Source organism: Lynx rufus, unplaced genomic scaffold (assembly GCF_022079265.1).
Source record: "Lynx rufus isolate CCGP_SWC_20201006 ecotype Redwood Valley unplaced genomic scaffold, mLynRuf1.p SCAF_10, whole genome shotgun sequence".
NCBI classification, from domain to species: domain Eukaryota; kingdom Metazoa; phylum Chordata; class Mammalia; order Carnivora; family Felidae; genus Lynx; species Lynx rufus.
Window position 1 is genome coordinate 50,208,010 of NW_025814824.1, and position 20,221 is coordinate 50,228,230.

Here is a 20,221-nt window from a genome sequence, read left to right on the forward strand (position 1 = left end):
AGGTTAAAGTGTCCCTGACACTCCTCTGTTCGAGACCTTTCAATGACTTCCCATCTCTCTTGATCAAGGCCTAAGTCCTTGGAGTAGTGTACAAGGCCAAATCTATCATCCCCTCTGTCTTCACTTTGCACTTCTCCCCTCAACCCATCTCCGGACTTTAGCCCTGGAGTCTTTACACTGGCTGTTAATTCTGCCCATGACACTCTTCACACAGATGTTGGCAAGATTTACTCTCTTGCCTCCTTAAGAACTTACTTGAACGTCACATTCTCAGCAAAGCCTTCAGTAACAGAAATAGGCAGCTGTCCTCCAGAGATTCACAATCCTACTCCATAGGGTAGAGATGAAGCTGTGGCTACAGCCAGGTGCAGTGTCTAGATGCCACTTACTGAGAAATGGTCTGTGCAATCTGAATGGGTGTGCTATGTGCCAGTTCTAGGCCTAGTCGATCTTCCTCTAACCTCCCCTTTTATCCTGTCTGATGGCTGAATGTCTCTACCCAAGAAGCCCTTGGAAGTTACATGGTGATGGTGGTTTCCATCCCCAAATGACCACAAGGAGAAAAACTGCTCTACAAACATGCTCAAGATGGGGTGTCTGGGTGGCTCAGTTGGTTGAGCAACCAACTCTTGATTTCGGCTCAGGTCACGATCCCAGGGTCATGGGATCAAGTCCTGCATTGGGTTCCCACAGAGTGTGGAGGCTACTTAAGATTCTCTCTTTCCCCTCTGCTCCTCTCCTCCGCTCATGTGCACACTCTCTAAAATAAAACAAACCCCAGAAACAGATAAAAATTCCCCAAACATACCTAATATACCGTGTCATCAAGTGAACTTTGAATGTGCAACAAATAAACTCTTGTATTAAGTCAGTGAGATTTTAGTTTATCTATAATAGCAACTAATGCTATACCAAATATTATATATTTCCTGAACACTGTATTTAAAATTACAAAACACCCAACTCCTGCTTTGTTTCCCACAGTACTTATCACTATCTGACATACTTATATATTTACTTATTTATTTTTTAATTTGTCTCCTATAGAGTATAAATTTGTAAGAACAGAGATATTTGTAACCTTTTATATTTGCTGTATTCCCCAAAGCTTAGAACAATGCCTGGCACACATTGGGCACTTAGGAAATACTTACTGAATGTGTGTGTGTGTGTGTGTGTGTGTGTGTGTGTGTGTGTGTGTGTGTGTGTATACAGTGACAAAAAGACTACATTTTTGCAAAGAATTGTAAGAATATTAAAAACATGACAGGGGCGCCTGGGTGGTGCAGTCGGTTAAGCGTCCGACTTCAGCCAGGTCACGATCTCGCGGTCCGGGAGTTTGAGCCCCGCGTCAGGCTCTGGGCTGATGGCTCAGAGCCTGGAGCCTGTTTCTGATTCTGTGTCTCCCTCTCTCTCTGCCCCTCCCCCGTTCATGCTCTGTCTCTCTCTGTCCCAAAAATAAATAAACGTTGAAAAAAAAAAATTTAAAAAAAAAAAAAAAAAAAACATGACAATACGATACATTAGTTCTCAAACTTCTGATTTTAAGATCTCCTTATAATAGTCATGAAAGTTACTCAGAAGCCCAAAGAACTTTTTTTAATGTAGGTTATATGAATTGACTTATTGGATTTGAAATTAAAAATAAAGAGTAAAAAAAATTCACTTAATGGAAAACAATAATAGATTACATATTGAATAAATAATATGAAAAATAAGAATAGCTTTAGAAACTTACTGAGAAGACTGACATTGTTTTGTATTTATAAATCTCTTTATTGTCTCTCTTAATAGAAGACAGCTGGATTATCATACCTGCCTCTGCATTCAATCTGTTGTAATCTGTTGTTCTATCTGAAGTACATAAAGAAAATCCAACCTTATACAGGTAACATAGTTGAAAAAGAAAAGACTAGTTTAACAGCTTTTTCAGAAAAATGTGAATATTCTACAAAGTAGTAGGTCTTTAAAGGTTACAATTTAGAATCTGCAACCATCAATGCATTTTTCAGGCTCTATTAAATACTAAAATGCACTGGTCTATCTTACAAGCTCCTGGTAATAAATACAAATTTTCCAAAATTTCAATATTCATTTGAGAGTTTTGAATTTTATCTTTGGCAATAAATACTGTCAGCTGTTTTCCTTAAAGTGACATGGTCATTTTGCTAATTTTCAAAAAAAGTCTTGCCTAAACCCAAGCTTAAATAACCATAGTTACTTCTTCTATGAATAAATATGGCACTCCATGAAAAGTTCAGACCGCAATGCAAATGAATGTTTGTACTTATCCCAGAGACACCATGGTACTCGGGAGTACTTGATGTGTTGACATTTTGTCAACCAGAATATTAAAACAGACATGTAATAAAGCCTCGAGAGGTAGTAAATTAATTGTTAATGCTTCCTCAAGCACATTTTTATGGGCAAATGGTTTTCATTTTTTTTTTAACTACAACTGCATGCCAGTGAAGAGTACAATAACTACCAGAACAGTCTGGTGTCACTGCCTTGATTTGTGTACTAAGAAGCCTGTGTTTGTTTGTTTGTTTGTTTTACCCAGCATTGCTTTTGGACCATAAGTTAACACAGACCATGTTAACATAGTGGAAAAGTCAAATAACAGCTTAGTATTATTAAATTAGTTGGACCTTAAGGACATCCTGAAGGAATCTCAATATTCCCAGGGGTCCATGTACCAGGTTCTAAGAACCAATGATATAATGGATCAGGGATATATCAAACACAAGATTTCATTTGAAATAACTACTGTCCTCTGGTTTAAACTCAAATGATCCCCAACTCATTAAGGAGACACTGCTTTCTTTGAACTCATTTTTATTTTTAGTCTATACAGTGTGTCTCAGGGAACCCAATCAACCAAAAGGTATTAAAGAAGTGACTTTTGTGTACCTATTATATATGAGCTAGGTATCAGGAGATGGATTTAAAACAAAAACGAAGATTCTTCTTTAAGGAGTTAAGCTCAAAATGTGACACAGAAAGAAGCAAGAATATGGTTTCTCATAGTGGTTAAGTGTAAAAGTTCTAAAAAATCCCTATCTGGCAATGAGAATAACACTTAATGACTAGCAAAACAAACTTGTTTTTCTTATCATTCTAATTATTCCCAAAGGCAAACAGGGTAGTATTTTTTACTACTATATACACTGAAATATTTACCAGGTTCATTCAGATGCTCCCTCCCAGGAAGCTGCTCAGCATTAATGTCCCCTAAATCACCGGTTTTAGAATCAATGGTTGCCTGAGAGAGTTCTTTTTCAAAAGCCTTGATTTCCTCAGCACTTGCTGTCCGATCCTCTGATTCCGTAAACACTCTAATAATACCATCACTATAAGGAAAAACAAAGTGATCTGAAGTCACTGCCATATTGTATTAACATTATCCCACCTGAATGATCCAAAGCAAAAATAATCTGTATTTGCGAATATGAGAAACATTACTATGTATTTATGGCTGAGTAGAGAGAGCACTCTGCTGACTTCACACACTATCCTATGCTGCTTTCTAAAGCCATCTATAGGGTAGAAAAAGATTATTTAAGGGAAAAGTCACTGAGAAAAGACAGAGAAATATGTATCTAACACAATTTTGAATTCCAAGTTAGATATTTACCATCATAAAAATCTGGAGCTATAACATATAATTTAAGTCAATATTACATAGATACAAGAGTATAAAGAAGGGTAGTGGGTTATTTTATTTACAAAGGGCTCAAATAACCAACATAAAGCTTAGAAAATAGCAGATGCTCAGTATCTGTTCATTTGGGAAACACAGTCTGTGTTTCCTATGCCCTTAACTAGCAATGTAATCCCACTCATGAAAAAAAAGCCTCACCTTAGACTAGATGGCAATCCCAACCTCTAGTCTTGGCACATGACTTCACTTCCACCATTTCTAAATTCTTGGGTAAGAGGCAAGTTGGCCACCTTCAAATGCACTAATCCTGCCCCGTTCTACAGAGAACTTTGTTTCTTATGTAACCTTTGACTGACAGGAACTTTACCCTTTCAAATTGTTTATTTTCTTTAACTTTAAATATGCTTAGGGGGAAAATAATTAAATCAATAAATCAACCCTTGACCCAGCCAAAATGTAAACTACCTCCGCTTTATTAGACCCACCATCCCTTAGAGGTTTTCCTTTCTTTCTTTTCTGCCTTCCATGCCAGATCCACCGGCTTGAGGGTGGTTCATCACCACTCGGACCTCAGAAATCTAAAACTGAGGTCGTCATCTTCTGCACCTAACCAATTCTCCCACTTTCCCCATTTATATTAATGCAATCACCAAAAGCTTGAAGCTTTACAGTTTTCTTTTATCCTCCTTTTGACAATCTTTCCTTTGCAATATCTAATATTTTGGCCTCTTGTCCATTGGCACCGTGGGGACAGTATTTCATAATATCACACCCCTACTACCGGAACTGCTTTCCAAGTTGCTTTCCTGCCATCACCACTAGTTAAATCCAACCTACATAGTTAATAATTCACAGGTTATGCTCTATTCATGTCACTTCAGTAGCTACAACCCTTTACTCCAAGCACAGACTCTAAAAGATACCTGGCATTCAAGGCTGTCCACGGTTATGCTCCACCCTACTGCCTTTACCACCTTACCAGTATCCCCCACTACTCCCTAGCATGAGTCTTCCACCACTTTCCTTCATCTGCCCCACAAATCACTTTCCTGGTCCTGCCACACCTTTACTTACACTGTTGTTTTTTTTTTTTTTTTGACAGAAATTCTCATTTCCCTTCTTTCTCATTATTCTTCAACATTCAGTTCAAATTTCCTCTTCTTCATAAAGGTTTCCCACACTAATCTCTACCTTCTCCAGTTTCTTTTGCATTCGACGTTCTGACTGCACAACTGGCAGAGCAATACTTTTGTACTGTATCATGTACCATTAATGTATAAAAGCTCTTATGCCTAATGCTGTTTTTTTCAGTACAGAAATGTACTGAAATGTCTCCCAATTCACCTAAATTCCTTATGGCTTATCTCAGTGCACTCTTAACACCTACCAAAGGCCTAGACACATGATATTTATTGACTGACTAGAATATAAATACCTCGCACCAACCACAATGTCACCATTGGCTAGAACACAGCAGCACCATATAGACTGAGCTGGAAGTCGGATTGTCTGGGCACATTCCCCACGTTTCCAGATTCTCAGAGATCTGTCTTCTGCCGTTGTCACAAAATCTAAAATCAATGAATATAGGAAAAACTAGTTTGAACAAATAAAATTAAGTACATTTATAAATATCACCTTTCTAGGGAGGCATAATGACTTTTTTAAACCCAAAATATTTTAAAATTATAGTTTTACATTTTATTTATTTGTTACTTATACCACAAAAACTTCAAAAATCATATTTTCTACATTTCACACCTTACATATTATGCACTTTGCAACAATAAATTATACAAAGTGTTTCCTCAAATACCCAAAACTATTTGACATTAACCATCAAGTGTGAATGGATATAAAGATGATCACACAATTTCTTCCTTTACAAGAAGATCCTTATGAAACATAGCTACTAAATTATTCAAGTACAGTTAGTAAAGTGATTTCGGTAATGAGCCCTCCTACCCCCACCTCAAGAATGGGATGGAACAAGGTTCAATACAGAATTTTAAATACATGATATATGCTAATCTTACCTTTACAATTTGGAAAAACAGATATGCTATAAATATAGTTGGTATGTCCATAATATACTTCAAGACACTCGCCAGTGATTTGCCACCTTCTAATACTAGCATCATTTGCACAGGAAAGAAATTCTGTTTCACTCAAAATTGCTAAACCTCGTACACAGTCTTCATGCCCTATATGAAAAGAAAAATAATATGAACCAATAAGATGGATGATTTGACTGATGGATCTATGTATTTAATTAACATTATAAAACACATCAGGGTGCCTGGGTGGCTCAGTTGTTAAGCACCTGACTTCAGCTCAGGTCACGATATCACAGTTTGAGTCCCAAATTGGGTGAGCTCAAGACCCCCTTCAGATGAGCGTGAGCCCCGCTTCAGGTGAGCATAAGCCCCACTTCATGTAAAACATGAGCCCCACTTCTCTCTCTCTCTCTCTCTCTCTCTGTCCCTGGCTCACTTGTGTCCTCCCTAAATAAACAAATAAATAAAACATATCAGTGAATAATAATAACTGATTTGCAAGGCAGAGCAATTTATTTTTTTTCTGTAGAAAAGCCTGGTAACCAAACTTTGTATTTCAGATTTGGCAATATTTTTTATTACCGGTCTTTGGAAGTTATTTTACACTATCTTCACCAAATTATTTTCTACAACTCTCCAGAAATAAGACTCTAATCCCAACACTTCTTCATTTTTACCTGGCAATTCATTTTCAATTTTTCATCCCCAATAACAATAATTGGTAAGCATCATAGCATATAAAATATTCAAATATGACACAAAGTTATGGCCTCTAAATTTCTTACCACATAAAACTGCGACTAGTATTTATAAAGTACTAAAAAAATTAAGAGAAGTTAATGGGAATGCAAGCTGGTGCAGCCACTCTGGAAAACAGTGTGGAGGTTCCTCAAAAAACTAAAAATAGAACTATCCTACGACCCATCAATTGCACTACTAGGGATTTATCCACGGGATACAGGTGCGCTGTTTTGAAGGGACACATGCACCCCATGTTTATAGCAGCACTATCCACAATAGCCAAAGTATGGAAAGAGCCGAAATGTCCATCGATGGATGAATGGATAAAGAAGATGTGGTGTATATATATATAATGGAGTATTACTTGGCAATCAAAAGGAATGAAATCTTGCCATTTGCAATTACGTGGATGGAACTGGAGGGTATTAGGCTGAGTGAAATTAGCCAGAGAAAGACACAAATCATATGACTTCACTCATATGAGGACTTCAAGAGACAAAACAGATGAACATAAGGAAAGGGAAACAAAAATAATATAAAAACAGGGAGGGGGACAAAACAGAAGAGACTCATAAATATGGAGAACAAACTGAGGGTTACTGGAGGGGTTGTGGGAGGGGGGATGGGCTAAATGGGTAAAGGGCACTAAGGAATCTACTCCTGAAATCATTGTTGCACTATACGCTAACTAATTTGGATGTAAATTTTAAAAAATAAAAAATAAAATCTTTAAAAATAAAAAAATAAAATCTTTAAAAATAAAATCCCAAAACAACAACAACAAAAAAAATGAAGAGAAGTTAAATTATAAAAGATCAGTTATTTAAGAATTTGAAATAAAAACCATCATAAAAAGTAAACTTTAGAATATGCTGAGAGAGATTAATTTATCTGGGACCACACAACTAATGGAAAAGCTACAAAATTCATGTTTCCTGCCTCATAATCCTAGTTGTTTTGATTCAACAAATCCTAACTTCTCCCCTCTGATTTAACCAAAAAACAAATGTAAAATCAAACATCCCTGCTTTGTCAATAGAAACAGTTCATAATATATACAAATGCAGGCATTGAAATTATACAGTAAATATTAATGATTGATTTTTCATTTTTATTTATTCAGGTTGTGAGCTGAAATCAAGAGTTGGATACTCAACTGACTGAGCCACACAGGCATCCCAATGATTTTTTTTTTTTAATTTTTTTTAATGTTTTATTTATTTTTGACAGAGAGAGAGAGATAGAGCATGAGCGGGGGAGGGGCAGAGAGAGAGGGAGACACAGAATCCGAAGCAGGCTCCAGGCTCTGAGCTGTCAGCATAGAGCCCGATGCGGGGCTTGAACTCACAGACCGCGAGATCATGACCTGAGCTGAAGTCAGATACTCAACCGACTGAGCCACCCAGGCGCCCCTCAATGATTTGTTTTTTAAAGGCAAGATTTTATGGAATAAACTTCTTATATTATATTCTTAATTATGTACTTGGAAAAACATCTACATTCCATTAATCAAAGGATGCAAAATGTTTTTTAAACCTTCATAAAATTCAATTTCTTTCAATATTAATTGAGGCAGTACAGAAGATACTACATTTTTTTTCAAGGACAGAATATTCTCTAATAAAGGAGATCAGGAATCAAAGAATTTCCCATGCTTGGGGTGCCTGAGTGGCTCAGTTGCCTAAGCAACCTCCTCTTGATTTTGGCTCAGGTCACAATCTATGGTTTGTGTGACTGAGCTCCGCATTGGGCTCTGAGCTGACAGCATGGAGCCTGCTTGGGATTCTCTCTCTCTCTCTCTCTCTCTCTCTCTCTCTCTTCCCTCCCTCAAGTGCACATGTACTTGCTCTCTCTCAAATAAACAAAAACTTAAAAAATTTCCCATGCTCAGTATTTGCTGATTTAGATTAGCTATCAAGGATTAATGACAACTTGATAACAAGTTGATAACACCATCTGAGTGAACATGAAGAGATTTATTATAAAAGTTGTCTACTCCGATCTTACCTGAAAAAGTCCTCTCGCATCTTCCAGCTTTCCACAGCTTAATAGTCTTGTCTGCTGATCCAGTTAACATTAAGCCCTGTTCAGGTAAGATCTTTACTGCCCATACTGCGGCTGTATGACCCTGTGAGTTAAATGGGAATTAAATTAAGTTGCCACAGAATGATCATATTTAATTATTATCTAGAACATTCACACAGAACTACTACTGTACCTGTAAGGTCATCATGCACTTGTCATTCAGCCACACTTTAGCAGTGGTATCCCATGAGCCACTAAGTAATGTCCCAAATTTTCCAGATGAAAGACTACAAACTAAAGGGAAACAAGGCATTAGTTAACACATCGTCATATAGAAAAATGTTCGACCTTGCTAGTTATTAAAGCATTGCAATTTTAAAAACACTTTGTGAACTAACAGTAACTTGGCCAGTTAAGGGTTAATTCCATGGAGATGTAGAGTGCAATGGTCAAGAGCACGGATGCTAAGCCAGAATGCCTGGGTGCAAGGCCCAGCTGTGCCACTTAGGAATTGTCTGACCATGGGATAACTCACATTCCTTATCTGTAAAGTGAGGGAGCAGGATCAAATGGGTTGCACAATGCCTTCTGGTTATAAAAAACTAAATAGAAAGATAATGCAAATGATTTTGAAATGCTGTTTATATAGATATTTAGTTAAAATGACAAAAAAAAGAAGAAAAAACCCACTAGAGTTCAGCTAAATGTTCAACAGTAACAGAATAGGTAATTAAATATCTTATTATCTTAATGTAAAATCATGCAAGCTAAAAATTAAACATGTGAAGAATTATTTAAAAACACAGAAACAAAAAAGACAGAGTTCCCTTTTTTTAAAGTTTATTTATTTATTTTGAGAGAGAGAGAGAGAGAGAGAGAGAGCGCGCGCATGTATACACACAAGCAGGGGAAGGGCAGAGAGAAGGAGAGACAGAATCCCAAGCAGGCTCTGCACCACCAGCCCAGAGCCTGTTGTGGGGCTAGAACTCTCAAACAATGAGATCATGATCTGAGCTTGATATCAAGAGTTGAATGCTTAACAGACTGAGCCAGCCAGGCACCCTCCAAAAGATACAGTTCTGATTAAAAATGGCAGATTGTTCACAGTAAAGCTATAATGGTATTAATCTACAAGGACAAAGAAGACAGAAAACACTGTCACTGACATAGCAAAATGAAGGAGGTTATAAGTTAAACACCCACAGAGAGAGATAAGAATTGAGCGACTCCCCCAAGGAACTCCTATGAGACTCAATGTCCAGCCACTAGGTTCAATGGAGAATGGAGCTAGGCAGAGAACTTGAAATGCTAGATCTCTCCTAGCAGCCTCCAGTGTCAGGAAAGTACATCCTCACCAGCTGCAGGCAATGGGAGGTTTATTCTCTGGAGGAACTGAAGCACAGTTTACAGATTTAGGCAGTCAGGTAAAATAAAAGTCTGGAATAAGAAGCCCTGTGAAACACAAGGGAAATAAATGGAAAATCTACATCCTGAAATGTGGTAGTATGTCGTTCCTTTCTCCCACAATACCAGCAGACAGGCATATATTCCCCACTGCCCAGGCAAGAGGGAGGAGAATTCTGCTCTAGAAGACTTAATAATGCTGAAGAACTTCAGATAAGGAAATGTGAGAGGGTTTCCCACCTAAAAGGTCAGACCACCTCCAGATCACCTTCTAATGAAGCCCACCAATCACCAAGCTTCATGTACATTAGCTAAAAAATTTTCAACTTCTTTATACCTTATTCTTAAATATGAGCAGCCAGTTTAATATCGACAACCATTTTATAAAAGTCTCCAAAGGGAAAGAGAAAAATCCAAACAAAGCAACACAAAAATAAAAGGCAAAGGGTTAGGCAGGCCAGAAGAAACAAACCTAATTTCAGGAAGCCAAAAAACAAACAAACAAACAAACACCCCATAAAACTTTAATAGTCACATAATATTTGCAAATAGGTAAGATATTACATAAGAAGACCTATTGAGAGAACAAGAAAAATAAAAACTAAAAGTAGAAGAATCAAACCAAAATCAAATAGCACTAGAAAAAAAAAGTCTCTCCTGAGAATTAGACCAAAGAGACAGACTCAAAAAATAAAAAAGTTTAAAAAGTTAGAAAATAATTTCACAATGTTCAATATCCAACAAATAGGGATTCCAGAAAGAAAAAAAATGGGGGGGGGGGCAGGGCAGATAAGACAAAGAATAGTACAAGAAACATTCCCAAAAGTGAAGAACATGAATGTCTGGATTGAATGAACCCACAAAAGAGCCAAATGAAAGTCACTTTCAAAAGCAGAGACAGAGATGCACTGTGAAATATTTTCTAACATCAGAAATAGAGAAGATCCTAAAAGCTTACAAGGACCAGGAACGTGTCCCACAGAGAAGATGGGAAATGAGAACAGCATCAAACTTTTAAGTTAACACAATACACTAAAAGGCAATAGAGAAATGCCTTCAAAATTCAGAGATTAAATGGTTTTAATACAGGATTTTATATCCACCCAAATTAACAATCAAATGTAAGGATAAAGACATTTTCTAATATACAAATATAAAATACATTTAGTCCCTGTAACAGCTTTCTTAAGAAGCTTATTAATACACCAAAATGAAAAAGTAAGTTAAGAAGGACAAAAATAGGGGCACAGGGGTAGCTCAGTCTGCTGAGCATCTGACTTCCACTCAGGTCATGATCTCGTGGTTGACGAGTTTGAGCCCTGCATTGGACTTTGTGGTGACAGCTCAGAGCCTGGAGCCTGCTTCCGATTCTGTGTCTCCCTCCCCCGCTCATGCTGTGTCTTTGTGTGTCTCAAAAATAAATGAACATTAAAAAAAAAAAAGAATGACAAAAATATGGGAATTCTCTGTAGGAAACCTATTGTCAAAGGGGAATTCAGTGTTAACATCAGCCCAGAGCATCAATCCAACAGTAGACTTGAAGAGGAAAGTTTCCAGGAAAAACATGGAACAGGTAAATATTGTGGTGTGCATGGTAGCCATTAGTGATATTCATCAAATATTTTCTGCTCTTTATCTTCTCAACAAATGGTAATATTGAACTTACCCAGTTCTTTTGGCTTTAGGCAAGCCACATGACTTGTTCTGGCATTGAAAAATGAGGGAAATGTTATTTAACAGGAGAAGCTTTAAGGACAGGTGCATAGTTAAGCCGTGTTCCCTCCCACTGCTCCACTGTCTGTGAAAGCACATGAGATGAAGCCTCTGTCATCCCAGATCCCTGAGTGATTATAAGGAGCAGAGCCCCCTGCTGTACTGCACTAGATCTGTAAGAAGCAAAGCAAACTTTTATTGTGCCAAACTCCTGAAATTCTGGAGTTGTCTGTTACCACAATGTCAACTAGCCTACCTGATTCAAAAATCGGTAGCACAAATGAGACACTGCTAAAACAAAAATCTAAAAATGGCATTAGCTTAATGGGCAGCTGGTGGGGAGGACATTGTAACAGAGAATGGAAGTTTGGTAATCCTTATGCAGTGGAACATTTTGTAAAACTGCAGCCGGCAAAAATCGAAGACATAATAAACTTGTAGCTCTAAAGAAAGAGGATGGGGGCGCCTGGGTGGCGCAGTCGGTTAAGCGTCCGACTTCAGCCAGGTCACGATCTCGCGGTCCGTGAGTTCGAGCCCCGCGTCGGGCTCTGGGCTGATGGCTCAGAGCCTGGAGCCTGTTTCCGATTCTGTGTCTCTCTCTCTCTCTGCCCCTCCCCCGTTCATGCTCTGTCTCTCTCTGTCCCAAAAATAAATAAACGTTGAAAAAAAAAAAAAAATTAAAAAAAAAAAAAAAAAAAGAAAGAGGATGGAAAATGGTACTGCAGTGATAAGCTGTCAGTTACTATCAGCTACATCTGACTAAGTACGAAAAGAACAGAATGAGGGGCACCTGGGTGGCTCAGTCAGCGTCCGACTCTTGAACTCGGCTCAGATCATGATCTTACAGTTTGTGGGATTGAGCCCCGCATCAGGTTCTGTGCTGAAAATGTGGAGCCTGCTTGGGATCCTCTTTCTCCCTCTCTCTTCATCATGTGTGTGCATGCATACACGCACGCACACATACACACACATGCTCTCTAAATAAATAAAAAAATAAATAAAAGAATGCAATGAGATAAAGAAGTGGCTGGTTGTCAAGAAGGAATGGAGTTCAGAAACTGAAGCCAATTGCTTCCCAACCCCAAATGATAAAATATGAACCTGAGAAGGTGTTTTAGCTGCCAAGGACAACTGAAACTCAGTCATGCAACAGGAACAAATAAAAAACGTGGCTAGCATGCACAGTGCCAAAATTTCTTTATTTTTTTTTTAACATCTTTATTTTATTTTTTGAGAGACAGAGAGAGACAAGAGCATGAGCAGGGGAGGGGCAGAGAGAGAGGGAGATATAGACTCGGAAGCAGGCTCCAGGCTCTGAGCTGTCAGTACAGGGCCCAACGCAGGGTTCAAACCCACAAATGCGAGATCATAACCTGAGCAGAAGTCAGGCACTCAACCAAGTGAGCCACCCAAACTCCCTGTCTAAATGGATTTTAAGTATATTCAAAGCAAAGCAAATGAGGTTGTTAACCATGAAAATAAATGCCTTCAACTGGGCAAATGGCTCAGGGAAAAGAATCTGAGCATGCAGCTTTCCCACTGAGGTCGGATAGGCTCAAAGCTTCAGTAGTAAAATCTAAAAACGCAGGTAGGAAAAGAGGAAAGGCGAGAGGGGGAGAAATACAGCAAATCCAGTCTACAGTTGAGGGTATGGCTACTGACACAGAGGTCTGACTGGAATCAAATAATAAGACTACCAAGAGAGTTGCATTGCCAAGAACTAAAAATATAAAGTCTATGACCTTTCAAGACAAAAATGACCCTGTGCACCCAACTCCCATAGGCAGAAGGAGAGCTGAGAATATTGCTTAGTCTCCAAGGAGGGTATATATCAAGGTGACCAAGGAGAGTAACAGAAAGGAAAGAGTATGCCAGAGGGCCAAAGTGGAGCTACGAAGAATAATGTACTGGGGAAACCCCTTTTAGAGACCAACGGGAACAGATCACAAAAATCTCTCCACTCTCCGAGCAGGCAAGTCCTTGAAAACAGACACCCGTCTAGATGTCAGAATGACTACATATTAGGAACCATTGTCTTGCACTGTTCCTTCTCCTGAATGGTAGTGTTTGCTCTGATTACCCTACAGCTCCACAACTGTATACTGGGTGAGTGGATGACAGGGAACGTATGTTTGTAGCCCACACACCTCTGACTTTAAGAACTATATTGGGACTTGATGTCGGAACACCTGAGCATCACCTCTCTGATGTTTAAAATACCACCTGTCACCCAGGGATTCTTAACTTTGGGCTTGTGGTTCCAAGTGTAACTTTGGCTTGTCTGACATGGAGAGAGAAGTGGGTATGTTCTACCTGCACAAGGGAGAGCAAGCTGAATAACTGATAACCAGAGGCAGACTGTGGTTGGTGGCTCGCCCTTTTAGTGCATGACATTAGGCACAGCCAAATGATCATGCATTAGTCAAGAGTCTGAATGGTGGCTGACACTTTCAGGTATATGCTTTTAACAGTCAGTGCATTATTAATCACATTGCCCTGTCACTACTGCAACCAACCACTGCAGCACAGGTAGAGAGAAAGCCCCCATCAGCCTGGGTCCCTGAGAGACTCTGATGAGCAGATTCCCCTCACTAATCCATGATGAATATGTACGGTGAGTGAGAAGGACTTTTGTGTCATGCCACTGAGATCAGGGAAGTGTTTGTTACTATACCGTAACCTGTTCTCACTCATTATGTTAGAATATTTAAAAAATGTAATAGGCATTTAGGAGACTTCCTGCAACACTTGTAAAATATCAGCTACAGTTACTCAGAAAATTATGGAAATGGAAAAAAAGGGGCCATTAACTTTAGGAAAAATTTTTTTCCTAGATAAGAATATAATTTAAAAACTACATATGCATTGACTATATTCAAACAAACATTCCCCAAATTTTGTTACCTACTCTGTTCCAGAAAAAATTGTGATTTTCATAAATATATACATAATAATAAGGTAAAAATTAAAAATAAGTGGAAAATAAAGTAGGGCAAAAGGAAGAGAAAATTAGTATGTAAAATATAAAGCTGTGAACAGGTGCTGGTGTTGGGCTTCTGCAAAGAAGCAGAAACCTTTAGCAATAACAACTAGGAGATACAGGGTCCTTACCATGTGCCAGACACTGTAAAAAGTGCATTACACTCCACAAGAACTCCAGGAACTAAACGCTATTGTTATTCCTATTTAACAGATGAGGAAACTAAAGTTCAGAGAAATGAAAGGATTTTCATCTTTAAAATGAAAAAAAAAACTAGATAGTCAGGAAATAGTCTTGGCAATTAGAATAGAAAGTATCTTCTGTGGATCTATTACCCATTCTTAGTCATAGGGACAAAGATTGAAAGAGATTACTACACAAATAAAAATACAATTACTGTATTTGAATACAGAAGTCAAACTGAATTTTTTCTATTCATATGAAAAGTTGCTTTTCAAATTATTATAAATTTTTAAAAATCAACTTAAAGCTTATGTATCATGGGGCGCCTGGGTGGCTCAGTCAGTTAAGTGTCCAACTTCCACTCAGATCATGATCTACGGTTGGTGAGTTCGAGCCCCACGACAGACTCTGTGCTGACAGCTCAGAGCCTGGAGCCTGCTTCAGATTCTGTGTCTCCCTCTCCCTCTGCCCCTCTCCCACCTGCACTCTGTCTCCCTCCCTCTCAAAAATAAATAAACATTAAAAAAAAAAAAAAAGGTTATGTATCATCAGTTGTTCTTTAAACTCAAATGCTCAAAAAGGCAGTAAATTCAACATTTGATGCTTATATTAATTAATAAATTATTCATGTATAAGTCCAAAAACAGAAAACCCTAAGTTTTCAGGATATGGTTAATTTGTGAAAATTTTTTTCTTTTGGATAACCTCATTTTCCAGATAATAACAACTTACCTCCAAAAACTTACACCATATTTCCTAATGGATAATAGCGAATCAAGCTGGATTTAGAAAATAAGTTCCAGTTTTTAAATCTTTGGGTACAGGAGGTTCTCTCATAAGGAGATTTAGCTACCAATTCCAATTTTCTTTTTTTAAATGTTTCTCCTTGATAGTTGTAATTGGGAAAGCTCTTCATATTCTCTCAGAGATCAGTGTAACATATAATTCAAGAGAAACGTTTCAGAAAGCACAGAAAATTTCTTTTTTTTTTTAATTTCTTTCAAGATCAGGCAGAAATAATGAATAAAAAAAATAAATCTCTTTCAATAAGCATAAGGAAGAATTTAGCTTTGAATAGGTAGGGGGAAAAAGCCCACGATACCAAATAATGCAACATAAAATTACCTAGGATCGCAAGTTATAATGAAATGGGGAAGTGTTATATGTATAATATCAACTAAAGAATAGTACTACTTTACTATTTAAAAAATAAAACGGTCTAGAAAGCTGAACAAAAATGACATAAGAATGTCAATCATTAATTTTTTCAGCTATACTCACTAACATGGTATGTATGGTATGCCAGGAAGAAAAAAAAAAGCACATGACATTTGGCCTCTAAACCACCAAGGAAACTAACAAAATAACAAAAGATTACCTTATAACAAAGTAGAAATGAATCAGGCAGAAAAAATACCCTCCAAAATTGAAGCAGTATTTTTACATAGATTTCTATGAGATCATATGATACCTTAAAAGATCAAGACAAATAAGATTATATAAAAATTGACTTTTGCATTACAAAAAAAAATGTGCAAAGTAAAAAAAGTTAACAAAATGGGAAAAAATTTGTAATCTGTATGAAAGGGTTAATAACTCTAATCAAGGGCTTCAAAAATGGCCAGTAACCCAATATTAAATGGGCAATTTTTAATATAGTTCACAGGAAAAAAAGGGTAAAAATCCCTTCCTTCTATGAAGATGTCCCCCTCTGTAATAACAGAGATGCAAATTTCCCCTATACTAAAACATCACTTTTCATTTATTATTTTGGCAACAATCTAAAAATCTGACAACATACACCGTTGGTAAGGGAAACAGGGACTCATGTTGCTGCTTGAAACGCAAAAACAAGTTACAACACCTAATCAAGCGACTCAGAAATACCTAACAAAATTACATATCCATTTACCTTTTGATCCAGAAATGAGTATTATGCCTAAATGACGTTTCCAAACTAACAAAATGACAGAGGCACGGAGCCATTTATTATGGTACTATCTGTACTAGCAAAAGATTGAAAACTCAGATGTCCATCAATAGGGGACTCGCTAAATAAGCTAGAATAGTCATAGTACAGCTAGCTAAACAATGAATTATAATGCCATCGTAAACACGAATGGAGAAGGCTTCTATATAGTATAATAAAGAGATCTCCAAAGTGGTAATGTTATCAAGCAAAAATAGGAAGGGCAGAAAATTGCATACAGTATGTTACCTTTTACCTAAGAAAGGGGCAATATAAATCTACATCCATATCTGCTCTATTATTTTTAAAAAGAACAAAGTTAATAAATATAAGGAAAGGGACGGTGCAAGAAGACAATACGGAATGAATCTAGACTTCTTTGAATATATCTTGGTGAGTTGTTTTTCCTTTGAAACTATTTATGTTTTATAGAATTATAAAGCAACATTAAGTTAAAAAATCCTGTTGAGCACCATTACAACCAAAACTCAGGTTTCCAGTTATTATTTCCCACTAAAAAAACAAAAGCAAAAAACACGGGGCTTCTTGGAGAAATAGCTGATTCCAGGTCTAGAACAAGGTATACATAAAGTGAACCTGTAACATTCTATAGTACCAAAAGCAAAGAAAACTGCTAAAGGTCTTATCAAAAGGCCACAGGGGCCAATTTAAAGAGGTTTCCAATATGGCCAAATATGGGACAATTTGAGAATGAAAAAGAAACAGGAAGCTAACTCATTCTGAAACTTGGTAAAAGAGGTAGGAGAGGAGACATGGCAAGCATTTATCCTATCTTCCCTGTACAAAAGTCTCACACGTAACCAACGAATTGACAGGGGGGAAAAAAAAAAGCAATGTCAGAAAATTATATAGTAAAAAAATGCTAGCTATTAAAGGCAAAAAAAAAAAAAAGGTAGAGTTAGAGTATAATGATTTTTCAAATCTTAATGAAATACTGGATCTGTGTGTGCTCATCACTACATGCTAAAAACCATTACATACAAGACAGCTAGTAATTTTATAATGAATAAGTGATCAACATTTGAAGCCACTAATTTACATCACAAAGAGTTATTAAGTGCTTCTTAATGTGCTACAACAGAAAGTACACAATACTACCTATAACAGGTACTTGCCAAGAACTTGAGCCTGAATCTGATTAAGTTTCTAGATCTGACTAATACCTCCTAAGACATATAGGGGATTGAGGAACATGTTAAGGGAAACAATGAGGCTTTAATCAGCAAAGTTCAGGCAGTAGGAAATCCTACAGGTTAAATAAGCTGGTTTCAAATAGGGAGGTGGGGGGGAAAGGGGGAAAGAAACCCATAGATTAAAAGACATACGGACCTTAGCTGGGTCACAGTTCAAGCAAACTGTAAAAAAACATTTAAGAAACAATTGGGTATAATTTGAACCTTCATCGGATATTTGATAATAAGCAATTAGGTTTTGTTTTGTTTTAGGTGTAATGACGATTAAAAAAAATACATCTTTTAGAGGGATCAGCAAACTATGGCCTGTGGGCCACCTGTTTTTGTATACTGCACAAACTAAGAATTGTTTTTACATTTTTAAGTAATTGGGGGGAAAAATTAAAAGATATTTCCTGATATGTGAAAATTTTGACATTCAAATTTCAGTGTCCATAAATAGCTGTTTATTGAAATACAGATAGGCTCATTCATTTTATTGCCAATGGCTACTTTTCTTTACATCGGCAGACTTGAATAGTTGTAAAAGTGACCAGATGGCCTGGAAAATCTAAAATATTTACTATCTGGCCCTTTACAGAAAAGTTTGCCAAACCCTGTTTTAGAGTTACATATTAAAGTATTTACAAATGAAACAGTATATTGGAAATTTCCTTTAAAATAACATTGTAAAAGACTGGGGAGATGAAAGAAGATAGGCCATGTGTTGATAATCCTTGAAGCTATGTAAATACACCGGTGGAAAAGATCGTCATTCCTTTAAATATATATATTTATACATAACTCATTACAAAATACTGTATCTCTACCATTGTATACATTTCAAGACTTCCTCAATGAAGTTAAAAAAAAGTCTGTATCACTCAGGATTAAAGATTTCACATATATACATACAATTCATTTTACAAAATTTTTCAAAGGAATTTTCAAGTGTTTATGGGGCATACTACTTGCTTACAGATCCAGATACATAAAAAAAATAGGTATATACACTGCATTGATTAAGCATATCATTTTATAATAAAGAGCTATTAAACCACACACAAATACAGGAATATCAGATAATCAGAAATATACGTAAACCATAGAAAACAATATTAAAAAGTATTAAATACTCTTCGGTTATGATACCAAGGTCCTAAACACATTTGTTCTGGGTCTTCAATTTACTGCATAAATACAGATATAACAACCATAAGATGAAAAAATACTTAGTCTTCCTGAGTAAATTAATTCCTTGCACAAAATAGTTGAAAACGAAAACCACAAGGTGTATTAAAATTATACAGCTTCTTCCTTTTATAACAGAACACTGTATTATTTACATATATAAGCATGTCAACCTTTACTGATGATAACAATAACTCTGGAATAGAATTTACAGAACAATGATGATCCTAAAAGGTTTTCACTATCAAGTCATAGCCATAGGTAAAACAAACATAATTAATAGTATGGAATGCAGATATATGAATTTTATTTTCAAAAGGATGAAACTTCTTCAAATAGAAAAAAATCAAAGCATTATACTCACCAGTATTTTTGTGACCTTTTAGTATATAAAGTGGTGCTGGACTTTCCAGTGAGAAAATACAAATATTGTGGTCATTTCCTCCAGTGGCGATTAGTCCATGAGGGTACATATCACTTGAAGGTATGATGCATACACAAGATACAAAATTGGAGTGGCCACTCATACAGTGCATTTCTGTAAAGCCCCTGTTAGGACTGGAAAGACATTGTAATGAATAAGATACACATTTGTCCCCTGACTTACCATAGGACATGAGTATCAAAGTACTCATTTTCTTTTAGTATACAGGTTGAACGTTAGAGTGTCTGCTACCTTAAGAATCTATTGGTTTTGTTTGGTTTGGTTTTTAAGTAATTTCTACACACAAACTCACAACCCTGAGATCAAGAGTCGCATGCTCTCCTGAGTGACCCAGCCAGGTGCCCCAAGAATCTATTATTTTAACTTAAATATTAAATATCTAATTTTATTAGCTACTATTGAGATTCACATCAGATTAGAAAAAGTTTAATTAGCGTTTCATTGCTAAGAGTATATTAATTAACAGAAAGAATAAGGAAGGAAAGGGAGGGAAACAAGTATCGCAAGTGGCTTTTTCTCACGCTCCGTCTTCATTTCTATTCATCTGTGACTGTTACCCTCAGAAATCCCTGGTGAAGTGAAACATTCATACAATTAAGATAATGAAGTACACTATCAATAAGTCTCAAACACAGTGAGGATATTTTCATACTATG

The 20,221-nt window shown here is 36.8% G+C and overlaps 1 protein-coding gene across 2 annotated transcripts in view; it reads right to left on the bottom strand.

Moving 5' to 3' along the window:
- PLAA (phospholipase A2 activating protein) overlaps nt 1-20,221 on the bottom strand; it is a 39,910-nt gene that overhangs the window by 14,338 nt on the left and 5,351 nt on the right. For both annotated transcript variants that reach the window (XM_047065089.1, XM_047065081.1), the window contains exons 2-7: nt 19,485-19,678; nt 8,681-8,781; nt 8,470-8,590; nt 5,701-5,868; nt 5,100-5,235; nt 3,184-3,353 (exon numbers count right to left, since the gene is read on the bottom strand). In XM_047065089.1, the coding sequence (XP_046921045.1) occupies nt 3,184-3,353; nt 5,100-5,235; nt 5,701-5,868; nt 8,470-8,590; nt 8,681-8,781; nt 19,485-19,678 (890 nt within the window). The remainder of the gene's footprint in view (nt 1-3,183; nt 3,354-5,099; nt 5,236-5,700; nt 5,869-8,469; nt 8,591-8,680; nt 8,782-19,484; nt 19,679-20,221) is intronic.